Raw genomic sequence first — 13209 nt, 5'->3', positions numbered from 1 at the left:
ATCTTATATTTGCCCCATTCATTATTCCTACTGCAAGAAATCACTGGAGACGAAGGGGCCAAATTCTATACCTAAGAAAATCCATGCTTGCACACTAGCCAATACCACTTTTTGCCAGTGAAAAATACTGTCCACATTTCTCATTGCATTTTAGCCTGGTGACAGAATTCAAAGATTTTATTTTGGCTTTGGCAAGGCTGGCACAGACTGCCAAGTGTTTCTCACCTGGGTTCATCTCCCTGTAGTTGCCCACACCGTACGCATCCACGATGTTCTGAAATCCAGCTGTGAACTTGTTAGTCCTGTTGAAGGTAGGTGGTGCCATCCTAGTGTGTATGGTTGTCAGGATAGGGGCGATGGTAGAGCCACTTCTCTCCTGCAAACTCAGTGACAAGGGTAAGCACAGTCAGGGTGGCTACCAGGGAAAAATTGGTCCTGCAGCACCAAAGCCTTTGTTTAGACACACACAAGCAGCACCATGAATGCTGGACTCAAGAGTGTTATATCTTAACCCTTTTTCTCATATCCAGATTTTCCCATTTTCTATGCTACTGATTTGTTCAGGGGAAGCTATCAGCACTGCTGGCTCCTGTGGGTTGATCAGAAAACTACCAAGATTTAGCGCTGACCTTAAATACCCTGAGGCCAAGCAATCAAGCAATAACATCAACTTTAATTAAAGGACAGAAAAAATTAATTAAAAGACAATTAAAACAACAACAACAACACAGAAAATGGAGTCCAGCATCACAGTAGCAGACAGAAGCCTGAACATATGCTCAACATATGAGCAACGTGGTTTGGGTGAGAGCACTTGTCTCTTACCATTCCCTGATGGAGAGCTCTTTTTATCCTGCCAGCATCAGCTACTGGGAACCAGATCTCTGCAATGACACACTGCTGGGTGACGTCAATGTTACAGCAATTCAGGATGTGATAGATGGCCTTGATTTTCTTTACCTTGATCTCCCAGGACCACATGTTGGCTGCTGCCTGGTGCAGCAGTCGCTGGCGGTGGGACTCAGTTTGGGTTATCACCTGTAACACAGCACAGGCAGTGCTCAAGATGGGCAGCAGCAGGTAGTATGGTCTATCGTGTTGTAAACACTTACTGTGTTTAAATCCTCAATCCTTGTGTTCACTCCATCAAGCATTTCTCGGCGCTCAGTGGCAGACTCTGGACAGGGGTACACTGTGGCACGAAATCTAGCCAAGGGAAGAGAGACAACAGAAAAAACATTTGTCTCATTATCTCTCTCAGCTGCTACAAGGTACGTGGTATTACACAGCAGTGCTCAGCACTAACATCTCCCTAATAACCACAATAAGGATAGAATTATAGAATTGTCTGAGTTGGAAGGGACCATTACAGGTTATCTAGTCTGACTCCCCTGCAATGAACAGGGACAGCTGCAGTTAGACCAGGTGCTCAGAGCCCCTCCAGCCTGGCCTTGGGTGTTTCCAGGGACCATCCACCACCTCTCTGGGCAGTTCCAAGTAAAAAACTCACACCTTAAATCCAGTCTAAATCTCCCCTCTTTTAGTTTGAAACCATTTCCCCTTGTCCTATCACAACAGACCTGCTAAAGAATCTGTTCTTACAGCCCTCTGGATACTGAAAGGATACCCTGCTTAAGTCCGGGGAAATTTCTTGGCCTACAAGGAGGCACAAAAATATAACCCAGGCAGAAGCAGCTCTGTAAACAGAGCAGCCAACAGATGTCCCTCTTGCACTGAGGCTGGAACAATCCCGTGTCAGTGCCTTGCATTACCCTCCCGCAGTCACTGGGGGAAGGCAGCGCCAAACTGCTATTTCACAGCAAGCAAACGCCCTAATGCGTGCAGTCTGTGTGAGTAAATAACGTTGTGTGCGCAGGAGAAAACAAAAGGAGGATGGCCATGCGGCTGGCTCTTGATTCCCCGTCTGTCTGTATCGCCAGACAGCCTGTGAAGATAGGTGCTTCCATAAGCTTATCTCCAAGACTGTATTGAGGAGATGCAGCTGGTTAGTTTAGCGTGGTATAATTAGGACAGATGTGGGCTCCCTTTGTGTGAGTGAGGTCTTGTCTGCATGCAGGTGTTGTGTACTACTTTACCTATGGTATGCAATATGAACACCCCTAGTACATTAATGTAAGAGCACTGCAGTCCTGCAGTGGGGCTGTGCTGAGGGAGGGTCACAAAAGGCAGCCTTTGTGCAAGTATGGCAAATGGAAAGAGATAGAACAGGATCATTGGGGTTATGTCTGTTAAGGAGAGAAAAACATGCTCTCTGTACAGAGATGCATCACTTCTGGCTTCATCTGATAACAGAATACATCACCACCTGCTCTCCGAGGTCAGTTCCAGCACACACACAAGTGAGGATAGTAGCAAATTGAACAAAAAGCAAAGCAGTTTCCTAGAGATCACCCGAGCTGTGTGCAATGGCAGCACACACTCTTTTGCTCAACTTCCAGGACTGAAGCTCTGCTCACCCAACACCTGGCACTCCCTTCCAAAGGTTACTCACCCTACTAATTATTCCCATCTTTTCATTCTTCACAGCTCTTAGTTCATCTTTAATAAGGATTTTTAATCAAACTTGAAAGCTTACTCCTCTGTGCTGTGGACTTCCCCCATTCCCAATAATGTTACTGCAGCAGCGTTGCTTTGATCTTTTAACAGCCATTTTGCATACCGAGTATCAGGTTTGCCCTAATGGCACAGACATCTCTGAAAGCTCCTGGAGAATTCAGCAGGGAATCCTTACACTGATAAATCCAGTTTAGTATTCACACGAGCACTGAGGCAGCTGCAAGAAAAGGAGGAAAAGAAAATTTCTTACATTTTCCTCCTCCCTGCTCCTCTAGACCTTCCACTAATAAATCTGTGCACGGACTTAATGCTCGTGAAATTGGCAGACTAATGTTACCAATTAGAGTCAAGCAGACACTACAGGCGTAACCTGAGGCACCACTGCTCTGCAAACAAATCTCAGCCTGCCTTGCAGGAGGCTGGCGTCTATCAGTCCTGTGATTTTTGCAGGGTGTTTACCTGTCATGAATGATGACTTAGTGCTAAGCAGAAACGTCCTGCAGAGGTGGGGATGACACAGCCTTCTGTTTTAGGTATTATTAACCCTGCCTTAAAGATGAGCCAGACCAAAATGTCTCAACCTGTGTACCAGGCTGATGGTCATGGAGCAGAAATGGAGAGGCATGGGATAGATACAGTTAAAAAGCATAAACTCAGCAAGACATACAGGCATATTGGCAAGCAAAAAAAATTTGAAAAATAGGAAGAAAAGGCATAAAGGAGGATTTCAAGTGTAGCCTGATTAGCTGGCAATAAATGAAAACCTGCATGCTAGCACTGCAAAATGCATCCTGCGAATTTGTTTTCATAGAATCATAGAATCACAGAATATCCCAACTTGGAAGGGTCCCATAAGGATCATCGTGTCCAACCACTGACTCCACATGGCACCACCCAAAAATCAGACCCTGTGTCTGAGAGCATTGTCCCAGTGCTCCTTGAACTCCCGCAGCTCAGGGCTGTGCCCACTGCCCTGGGCAACCTGTTTCATGCCCACCACCCTCTGGTGCAGAACCTTTCTGTGACATCTAACCTGAACTCTCCCCATTTCCTTGATAGAACCTCCCTTGTCTTAGGGGTGCATGTTTCCTTTCAGTTACAAAAGCTGAGAGAAACTGGTCTAAGTTCCTTTCTGTGAAGCTACCACCACATCCACACCACCAGCTCATGACAGCAAGTTGGCATGTTGTGGCCAAGTTGTGCAAGGATCCGCCCATGCTGCCAGCACCCTGCTGCGGAGCACTGTGCTTCCCATTTGGAAGATTCTGGGTACAATCAACAACAAAAATGCCGACAGGCATCGTATGGCCTGTTCTTAAAGACAACAGGCAGCAGACTGATCCTGCACAGTGGGGAAGGCAAAACTCCCTCCTTTTCTGAGGCTCAGGATCAGATAGGAGCAGCTGAGTCTCCCTGCGCTCTCTAGGCCTCTATGGCTGCTTTTCACAGAGAGACGCTCATCTGAGGAGGGCATGAGACTGATTTGGAGTGAAGTCAGTGCTCCTGATGTTTTGACTGAACCCAGGAGGCAAGGAGAGGCTTTCCTGAGGGAACAAGCTGGGCAAGAGCATTTTTTGGCTCCTTCCCCTTGAGCTTCTACAGGCTGTAGGCACTTGGCTGCCCTGCTAGGACTTGGGGCTATGCCTTGTATGGATTCAGTGACAGCTGACAGATCCCCTCATCAAATCTGATTTATGCTGCAACAAAGCCCATCACTCACCAGTGTTATGAAAGAGTAACAAAATATTCAACCTGAATTATCTTTTCAAGACGCTCAACCGGGTGGAAACAAGTCAAGCTGTATGAAACTTTCATTTCTCTTCTGGGCTCTGTCTCTGATTACATGGATATTGCCCAGAGGTCTTGGAAAGGCGGGGGAGAATAAACTACAGCATCATCTTTTCATGCTGAAAAGCAGGAAAGTTTGAGAACAGCCTGGGGATTAGCACGTTCTGAGTGCCTGGGCTGTGGGAACTGCTATGGCTCCTGGTTTTCAGAGTAAGGATGTTGAGTATTTCTTAAAAAGCAGTCCCCTTTAAGACGTCCCAAGTTAAGAACCTCACAATCAAAGCTCCTACTATCTGTCTCTAAGTCACCTTGGAAAACTTAGAATTTCAATTTCCAAGCGTCAAGCTGACATATATCTCTTCAGATTAGGAGCAGCAGAAGAGAGAAGCAGGATGGAGCTCCCTGGCTCCGCTGACAGCTCCCAGCCCTGCCAGCCCACGCCAACCAGCAAACACCTCCGTGAGAGTCCTGCCCAGCTGCTCGCCGGCTGCTTACCCATCACAAATCTTCTTGATTTTTTGTTTGAGCTGCTCTCCCTGATAGAAGATAATGAACACATTCTTTTTCACCTCTTCTCTCTGCAATGCAATTCAAGCAGAATTTAAAGCACTCGCGGCAAAGGATCAGGTGCAGAGAAGGTGCTGTTTCCCTAAGGCTGCCTCTTCAGTGTTAGTTCTTTTCCCTCAGCCCTAGTTTTCTAGCAGCAGATGCTGCTGCAGGGGACAGGCAAGGAGCAGAGGGGCAGGGACAGGAGATCTGGGGCACAGGGCTCGCCCTCAAGCCACAGAAGGAGTTGACTCTCTATGGTCATAGCCCACTGTCCTGGTGGCTCCCATAACACAGCCACCCCTCTAGGGCTCACCTTAGGCATGCAGTGCAGAGAAACCACCTCAGTGATGGCAGAAGTGGAAAGTGATAGCAAATAAACCTTTTCTCACTCTCAGGCTCTCCTGCCTTTCCTCTGCAGGCTGCCCTCAAGCACTGCAAGCACAGCCAGGGCTCTGCTTTGGTTTCTGCAGGCCAAAGGTATGTGCAGAGGCAGGGAGAAGCAGAAGCAAGCAGGTACCCACCGTCACAGGGTCCTCCAGGGGGGTATCCATCTCGGTGTATCTCAGATAGATGTTTCCCCTACAGGCTCGCCACAGCAGACGCTCAAAGGGTATCATTCTTTCCCTCTTTATAACCCCTGCAGTGAATCTGAACAGAGTTAAAAGATAGATAAATAAATTACAAGCCCATACTGAGACTTCTGGGACCTGTAGCACATTCAGGTTTGCATTCTCTTTCTTTCCAGTCTGTGATAGCAGCGCAGGGTGGGTGGGAGGCCTAATCCAGAGGGGCTGTCACCAATACACACCCCAGCTTGGCAGCTGCAGCAGAAGGGGTGGTCCTCAGCTCCAGCAGGCCAGATGTGTCTTCACTGAAGAAATCATCTGGCAGATTGGTTTCTGCCTGGAAAACATCAGTTTTATAAACAAATCTAAGTTCGCCATTTGAAAACTATTCTCATATCTTTCTCCTGACATGCTGTTGTTTTTTTTTTTCCCCACACAAAATCTTTCACGAAGATTCAGAGCAAAAGAAAAAAAGAAGTAAAACACATATCAGAAATGAAAAGCAGAAATCCCATCTGAGAACCAAATTCTTGAGCCCCAGTGAATCACAGAGAGATGCAGACTCCAAAGCGACTGAGATATTTTTGCAAATGTGTGTAGGTTGCTCCAAAAGTAATGCTCCTATTTTATTATTTTGGCCCACAGTATTAGAGGTGGGTGTTGATGGGATGGTAGTAGATGCTGAACCTTCCCACCAGTATTCCATTACATTTTGTTGCTGCGTGACAGATGGCAGCAGAGGAGCATTCTGACAAAATGACATCTGACATAGAAACACCTATGAAGTAAAATTATGTCATCGAATTTCTCCAAGTGAAAAAAATGGCACCCACAGACACTTGCTGACCATTTATGGAGACCAAACAGTGGATGTGGACACAGTGAGGCAGCGTGTGGTGCACTTCAGCAGTGGTGGCAGTGACAGGAGGTCACCTCTGCTGGTACAGATTTTTACAAGTGCAGCACACATGCTCTTTGTCGTAGTCAGTGAAAATGTGCAGCTAGTGCCTGTGTTGAAAAATAGTGTTTTGTAGCTGAGAATTTGCTCTATCAAATAATTTTAGTGTGCTCTTTGTATCTGTTTATTTCCACAGAAATAAACAGGAGGCATTACTTTCAGAGCAACCTACATATCTCACTGACTTGTGGTAAAGGTCACTCTGATTTGCTTAAAAGCCAAAAACAGCAACACAGAACATATCAAAGCATCCACATTTTTAGGAATCATCCACATCTCTACGGGAAGAGCAAAGAGATCTCTCACCTCAAAGAAGTCCTGAGTTTTCTTCAGCAGATGCTTGAGTTCCATCAGCTCAAGGAAGTTCTGCTTCAGAGTCTGCTGATTCTGGTTGGCTTCCAGCAGCTCAGCCTCAAGCTTCTCCAGCACTGTCTGTTTAGGAGCCAAGAGCATCCAGAAAAAACTCAGAAGCCGCACAGTGTACCTTTACCAGGCTGATATTAAATCTTGAACAATAGTTTGTTGTTTCTGGTTGGTTTTTTTTTTCTTTTTTTCTTTTTTTTTTTTTTTTCCCAAGAAGGGAATATAGAACTATTCATTGAGCCTTTTTAGTAAGCACCGAGTTTGCAGAAAGGTATTCAGGAGGGAGAGGAGAGGGGAATCTAATCCAGGTTTATAAATATCTGAGGTGTGGGGGCCATAGTAGTGAGGCCGGTCTCTTTTCAGTGGTATGTGGAGACAGGACAAGGGGAAACGGATACAAGCTGCAGCATAGGAAGTTCCACACGACTGTGAGCAAGAACTTCTTTATGGTGAGGGTGACGGAGCACTGGAACAGGCTGCCCAGGGAGGTGGTGGAGTCTCCTTCTCTGGAGATGTTCAAGACCTGCCTGGATGCCTACCTGTGCGACCTGCTGTAGGGAACCTGCTTTGGCAGGGGGGTTGGACTCGATGATCTCTGGAGGTCCCTTCCAACCCCTACAATTCTGTGATTCTGTGATTATGGTCAATACCTCATTTTCCCATTGCCACATTCCCTGTTGTATGCTTTGTACTGTTCAGGCATTAAAGCCAGAATTCACCCTCTCAAAGCACAGGCAGGTAAATGAGTAGGTGTACCTCCATATCAATCATTTCCCGAGGCAGGGGGGCCTCTGGGTACTTCTCTAGTTTGACTATCTCCGCAACATCTTCCATTTCATTTTCCAGAAAACCTGCAAGGAGAGAACACATAAGTCTTGATATGGGGTCATTGCTGCTTCATCATCCTGCTCACCAGCTGCTGCTTAATGCACTATCAGGACCAAAGCATCACAATGCTGCTTGTGTGTTAAAGATTTTTCTGCAGGTTGAAGCACGGCACAGTGGTAGGAGATACGTTGCCTGGACTGAGCCTTCTGCCCAGCCTCAGATTATCACTGTGATTTTATACATGCTAATTATCCTCCTTTCAGTTTTGTTAACTGTTTTCAAAACAGGGGCAAAAATTTATAGCCCACGTGGCGGTGAAGTGTTAATTAGCTGATGCAGGAAAAACACGTTCAGGGTCTTGGATGAAACTACCACCATTTTGCCTCTAGTCCTGCTTCATGGTGTGTGAGCACTTAACACAGACATAAATCCCACACTGCCAGTTGCTGGAGGGCTGGCTGCCTTTGACAAGCATTTACTTACGCAGGATCCTCTCCAAGGATTCACACCTTCTCACTTCATTCACAAACTTTCTCTGGAAGCTGTTCACGTTTGCATTCAGCTGAAGACAGGAGGGAAAAGAGGCCTGAGGGTGAAGGCTGAGCAGCACCACACTCATTTTAAACATCAGCAGAGAACAAATGCCTTTGGTGCAAGAGGATGTCTTACGGGCTCCTAATGGCAGGGCAATACCATGCTGTTTCTGTGTATTAGGGCATTGTGGCTTTACCAGTCTAGTGGGCTCTCATAGAGAGCCCCCCATTCTCTGCTGGTGGAAGGTGCTGTCCTAAAGGGTGTGCAGGGGATTTGCTGTTCACTGGGTGGGGACTCGGAGATAGGTGCTATCTCATAGGATCAGAGAATCCTTAGGGTTGGAAAAGACCTCTAAGATCATCTAGCCCAAATGTCAACCCATCACCAGCATGGCACTTGGCTTTCTGATCATCTGTGTGTGTTCCTGGTCTCCCCATGGGCTCTTTGACTACTCTGCAGGGGTGAGATTCACCACACATTTCCCCAAGTGCACATCCTGGAGAACACCTGTAGCCACCCAGCCTGCCTACCAGGTACCACTCACATCTCTGAACTGGACCAGGCCCAGGTCTCCCAGCTCAGCCACGCAGCAGTAGGCAGCCTCCACTTGCAGGAAGAGCTGCATCAGGCTCATTTCCTCGCTCCGAAAGACAGAAGCCATTTGGCTGGCCTCCTCTTGCTCAAGTGTCCACAGGGGCCTCAGCAGCTGTGTGGTCTTCCTCACCCGGGGAGGTACTGAAGGTGCCGAGTGCTGTGGGAACATTGGGATCACTGAATCATAGAGTGGTTCGGATTGGAAGAGACCTCAAAGATCATCTAGTTGCAACCGCTCTGCCTCAGGTAGAGTTATCAACCACTAAATCATGCACTAAGTCAGGTTACTCAGCACACCACCCAGCCTGGCCTTGAACATCTCCAGGGATGGGGCATCCGCAGCTTCTCAGGGCTGGAGGCTAACACAGCGCTGCCCATCACATCCTTCACTAAGATTTCTTCTACTGCTGAAAGCAGGAGACTCCTCAAGCACACAAGGCTGCATCCTACTAGCAGGGGAATGGATAACAGTGTTGTATGCAGCACAGAGGAGGGGAGATACCAGTCTTCTAAAGCAGATACCAATCAAATATTGGGTCTTGTTTTCTGCTGGCCCAAAAATGCTTCAGGCTGCTGCACTCAGACCCTTGTGAAAGATTCAGTTTCTCTTTGTCTTCCAAAATGCAGAGCAAAAAAACTCTTTAGTGGCACCTCACAGTTATACTGCAATTAGAAAGATGCCAGATTGGTTTCTGTCATTGGCACTGGTGGTGTGAACACAGCATTACAAAAAATGTCCGGAGCATGTTATATGGGAATGGGGAGAAGCATTTTATTTAAATTAAAACAAACTTTAAGACTGAAAAAAACATTTTCTCCCCATAAGGGACTGTTTTCAAAATGAGAAAAATGACCTATCATGCATTTCATATTAGTTCCTTTCTCCTATATGCTTCCCATTATTTACCTCAGGTAGCTTGAACATACATATTGCCTGTAGTCATTCTTGCACAAAATTAACTAATTTACTTGCACAAACACAGTAATTATTATTGCCCAAAGAAAAACATGAAAGTAGCTATATTTCGTGCATGCATTTAATTTTGAGAATTCAGCAGCAAACATACATCTTTTAAATAGCAAACAGGAATCCATACATAACCTCACTTCCACTTCTTGACAGGGATAGAAAGCCAAGTCACCTCAACCTCTCTATCAACCTTATTTTCTTACAGTTTTGTGGGGGTTTTAATTATGATTTTTTTTTTTTTTTAATAATGCAGGAAGGTCTCCTCTTAAATATGCTAAAAGCATTTTGTAGGATGTTAGAGGCTGTTTAAGAGGAGCACAATAGCCACTAGTTTGCATTTGCTCAACTGCCCTGTGAGCTTTCCTTGTCTTACTCTATTCATTCATTCCATGATTTAAGATGCTGAAAATACGGTATACAAAACAAATAGTTAAAATAAAACTTGCCTTGTGACAGCTCAGTGGGTCAAGTAAGGATATAACCATTGAAAATGTCTGGACATATTCAACAAAACGTAATTTTCACAGGAGAAAGACCCCAAAGCTGCACCCACACCTCACTTCTTTGTCAAAAAGGTCAAGAATCCCCTAGCTGTGATTTTCAAGATATTGAAAAGAACATCAAAACATCCCCCACCTTAACTTCTTTAGGCTGAAAAGCATGAAGAGAATATAATTTAAAGCAGTTTGTTGTTCTAAATGGCTGCTAACTTCCATTGAGAAAACGTTGAATCTTTAGAATTGAACTACCAAAACTCAAACAAATATCTGAAATGTTTTAGTTCAAGCTGCTTCTCCGCTGTGACCGGTCAGGGAAAGGTCCCAAGGCTCACCTCTTTTGATTTGGAATGAAAGAGGGAAAAAAGCAAATAAGAAGAGAATGCTCTTTTCATCCAGAAAGCCTATTTCCTCCAATTTGGAGGACGGCAGAGTGCTCTCCCTCCGCTCAGTGGGTGCAGGGAGCTTTCCAAAGAGCCGCTCTCAGATACGCCTGTCTCATCATTCCCCACCCCGACTGCTTTTTGCTTTGGCGAAATAACAGTTAACAGAAAGTCACTCACGTTTCCTTTGCTTTCTGTTTTCCAGCAGTGTTACGGGGCATGAACGCACTCCAGGCTGCCGGCACGCTGCTGTGTGGCTTGCAGGCGCTGCACTGTGCTCCTGTACCCGTGTCCTGTGGATGGCTGTGGCAACTGAACTCAGCTGGGAGCAGCAGGTTGTTCCTGCTGAGCTCTGCGCTGGTCTGGACCAGAGAAAGGAAGGCTTCTCATGGCCAGGGGTGGCCCAGACCTGGTGCTTTCTGGCTGGGTCCCCACCTCCCCATGATGCGGTGGTGTGTTGGGACTAACAACACACGGTGCCTGAAAATGAGCCAGAGCCTTTGAAACCTGCTGCACGCAGGGATCTACAGACCAGTAACAGGTCATTTGCAGAGCTGGGCGCAGCGTCTGCGATCAGGGAGGCGGAAAACTGCTGCGCTGTTTCTTGTGTGTTTCCTCAAACGAAGAGAGGAAAACAGGTGCAAGGGGCTGTGCCAGAAGTGCTCTATTGGATAGGGGCAGTAAGAAGAGAAGGAACACAGTTCTCACTGCTGGGATTAATGAGTGCTGCACGCAGGAGAAAGGTGGCTTTACAGCCCTTCTGCTCTGGATAGAAGAGCTGCTCTTCCCAAAACCAGTGGCACAGCTCCCACTGAGGACACAGGAGAAAGGGCTACATCCCAATAAATAAGTGTGGCTGTGTCACTGCTCTGAGTACAACATCCATAGGGAGTCCTGCTCAAAGGAAGTACATGGCTATGCGTAAGTTGCAGAGTGCCCCTTAAAGCAATGTTTTCTCTCAGCCAGGCTTCTATAGGTTCCCAGCAGCCCTGCCACAAGCAGGGTACAGTGTGTCCAAGGGAACAATTCTGCTGGCTGCGAACAATAGCGAGTTTTCTAACACAGAGCTTTCCATTCCAAAGTAGCAAGGAGTGGCTCTGCCCACTAGGCCAGCTGCTGGGAGAGGGGCCGTGCTGCTTTCCAAAACATGCTGCCTCAAGCAGAGTGACCCAAAATGAATGTATAAAACCCATAAGAGCAAGCTGTACTACCCTGGCCATGTGATCCGGTTGGCTGAGCGGCAAGAGAACACAGGGCACAGGGATAAGGCTCTCTCCTGTCCTTTTCCCCCTCTTTGTATGCAGAGGAGAGCAGCAGAAAACATCTCTTTTTTCATGCCTTTGGCACTGAGCAGTAGGAACATTATTTGATAATAATCTCATTATCAGAGACCACATTATTGCCACTGGCAGCAGGCAAAGCAGCGGATGCTGGTGAGAGGCACAAGAGCCGGGGGAGGCTCTGGCCCCAGCAGTGGGCTTGTTGCCTTTCCTGGCTGCCAGGCTGGCTGAGGGCAGCTGCTCTTAGGACAGTATGGGGGCACAGCAGGGCCATGGGCTCAGCATTTATCTGATAGCAACACCAGCCAGGGCTGAGAAGCACAAAGGGTACAGCCAAGTGCAAGTTGCTGCGGTTGTTTTTCTCTGTGCATACAGAAAGCAGATCCCCTTCTTTTATTTAAATAATAAAAATTTGGAGGCTTGGACTTTTTTCCCCTCTTTGTCCAGTTCTATCATTTAAACTGCTGTTCACAAATAGTTTTAGCTGAGATAGCCATTCCTCACGTCAGTGAAGACAGTAACCAGAACAACCCTCTCAAATAGACACAGTAGTGGCATTGGATTCATCTGTTTAAGTTTACAAGCCATTTGAAGCCACGTTTTGAAGGCTTTATGAAGACTACTGGGGTGGGAGCTCAGCCCACAGTACCATGCCCTCCAAGTAGACATCTTTTCTAGAGCTGTGCCTGGAGATTGTGCTGGCTACGAAGCAAGTATGAAAGATAGATCTGCACATACCACCAAGTCTACTCTTTGGCTGATTGTACCACGATCCCTTCCATAGGTTGAGAATTGTCAGCTGGAAAGTGTCAACCAGCCCTCAACTCCAGTCTGTCCATATGTAAAGCTAAGGGAGATCCATTATAGACTACAGTGGGGATGTCATAATTTTCATCTGCCAGGAGAATTTCATGCAGCTGTAGGTGTCTCCAGGATCAGCATCTCAGACATTACCTCTCCATGCTTAGCACCATCTTGCAGGAGGCTTTGTGTGGCTATGCTGGTCATTAATTTGTGAGCTTTCCTTCACCCAAGCTACCTCCTATTGCAGCAGCTAACCAGAGTAGCACTTCAGGTAGAATCACAGAATATCCTGAGTTGGAAGGGACACACAAGAACCATCAAGTCCAACTCCTGGCTCCACACAGCACCACTCAAAAATCAGACATATGTCTGAGAGTACTATCTGAAGGACCCTTGAACTCCAGCAGCTCTTAGCTGTATCCACTACTCTGGGGAACCTTTTCCAGTGCCCAACCACCTTCTGGTGCAGAGCCTGTTGCTAACCCCTACCTGACCATCTCCTGATGCAGCTCAGTGCC

General features: G+C 46.7%; 1 protein-coding gene across 1 annotated transcript in view; it reads right to left on the bottom strand.

The window, feature by feature from the left end:
• The window catches only part of ATP6V0A4 (ATPase H+ transporting V0 subunit a4), a 22840-nt gene extending 11945 nt beyond the window's left edge, over nt 1-10895 (bottom strand). The window contains exons 1-11 of the mRNA XM_042837748.1: nt 10788-10895; nt 8708-8914; nt 8113-8191; nt 7558-7652; nt 6745-6870; nt 5723-5817; nt 5436-5562; nt 4861-4943; nt 1113-1206; nt 826-1038; nt 226-376 (exon numbers count right to left, since the gene is read on the bottom strand). Of these exons, the coding sequence (XP_042693682.1) occupies nt 226-376; nt 826-1038; nt 1113-1206; nt 4861-4943; nt 5436-5562; nt 5723-5817; nt 6745-6870; nt 7558-7652; nt 8113-8191; nt 8708-8824 (1180 nt within the window). The 5' untranslated portion in view covers nt 8825-8914; nt 10788-10895. The remainder of the gene's footprint in view (nt 1-225; nt 377-825; nt 1039-1112; nt 1207-4860; nt 4944-5435; nt 5563-5722; nt 5818-6744; nt 6871-7557; nt 7653-8112; nt 8192-8707; nt 8915-10787) is intronic.
• Between the last annotated feature and the right edge of the window lie 2314 nt (nt 10896-13209).

The sequence above is a fragment of the Centrocercus urophasianus genome, unplaced genomic scaffold (assembly GCF_019232065.1).
Source record: "Centrocercus urophasianus isolate 14NV4802_14NV808 unplaced genomic scaffold, USGS_Curo_1.0 seq_73, whole genome shotgun sequence".
Taxonomy (NCBI): domain Eukaryota; kingdom Metazoa; phylum Chordata; class Aves; order Galliformes; family Phasianidae; genus Centrocercus; species Centrocercus urophasianus.
The sequence above is the reverse complement of the archived record's forward strand: the minus strand, read 5'-3'. Positions and strand labels throughout refer to the sequence as shown.